Raw genomic sequence first — 721 nt, forward strand, 5'->3', positions numbered from 1 at the left:
GGGGGGGGGGGGGGGAGAGGGGTGCAGGGGGGATGATACGGGAGAGGAGTGCAGAGGGTGATACGGGAGAGGGGAAGGGGGTCTGTATTAAATAAGCCCCGCCCCATCCACCATGGCCCCAGCAGGACGTTTTGGCGCGGTCCTGACACTTACCATTATACGTTATTCCAATATTGGCAGTCGCGATGTAATTTTTTATGGCGTCATTGACCGTTGTTTGGGTTTCGGTGCCGGTTCCGAAGGTATTCGCCATGTTCACAATCGTCGTGCCGGAGCTCCGAGAACTTTTTGTAGAACTTTGTCTTGAAAACAAAATAATGATGTCAGAGGTACGGAAGGTGTGGCCTTGTGATGTCAGAGATACGGAAGGCGTGGCCTTGTGATGTCAGAGATACGGAAGGCGTGGCCTTGTGATATCAGAGATACAGAAGGCGTGGCCTTGTGATGTCAGAGATACGGAAGGCCTGGCCTTGTGATGTCAGAGATACGGAAGGCCTGGCCTTGTGATGTCAGAGATACGGAAGGTGTGGACTTGTGATGTCATAATTTAAAGGAACACTCCCGTCCAATCTAACATTGTATCTCAATGACATCCTCTCCATCTTCTAGTCTAATATCTCTAATTCCGGAACCTTCCGCCGCGCTCGGTCCTCTATCTGCCCTCAGGACTCCATTACTGTAAAGTATTTCTACCGGACAGACAATGCCGAACACTCCCCCC

At 51.3% G+C, this 721-nt stretch overlaps 1 protein-coding gene across 1 annotated transcript in view; it reads right to left on the bottom strand.

Annotated features, from left to right (window-relative positions):
* MUC13 (mucin 13, cell surface associated) overlaps positions 1 to 253 on the bottom strand; it is a 6,467-nt gene extending 6,214 nt beyond the window's left edge. Inside the window, exon 1 of the mRNA XM_018574287.1 lies at positions 154 to 253. Within this exon, the coding sequence (XP_018429789.1) occupies positions 154 to 253 (100 nt within the window). The remainder of the gene's footprint in view (positions 1 to 153) is intronic.
* Positions 254 to 721: the final 468 nt, after the last annotated feature.

This window comes from Nanorana parkeri, unplaced genomic scaffold (genome assembly GCF_000935625.1).
Source record: "Nanorana parkeri isolate BGI_ZX_2015 unplaced genomic scaffold, ASM93562v1 scaffold2859, whole genome shotgun sequence".
Taxonomy (NCBI): Eukaryota; Metazoa; Chordata; class Amphibia; order Anura; family Dicroglossidae; genus Nanorana; species Nanorana parkeri.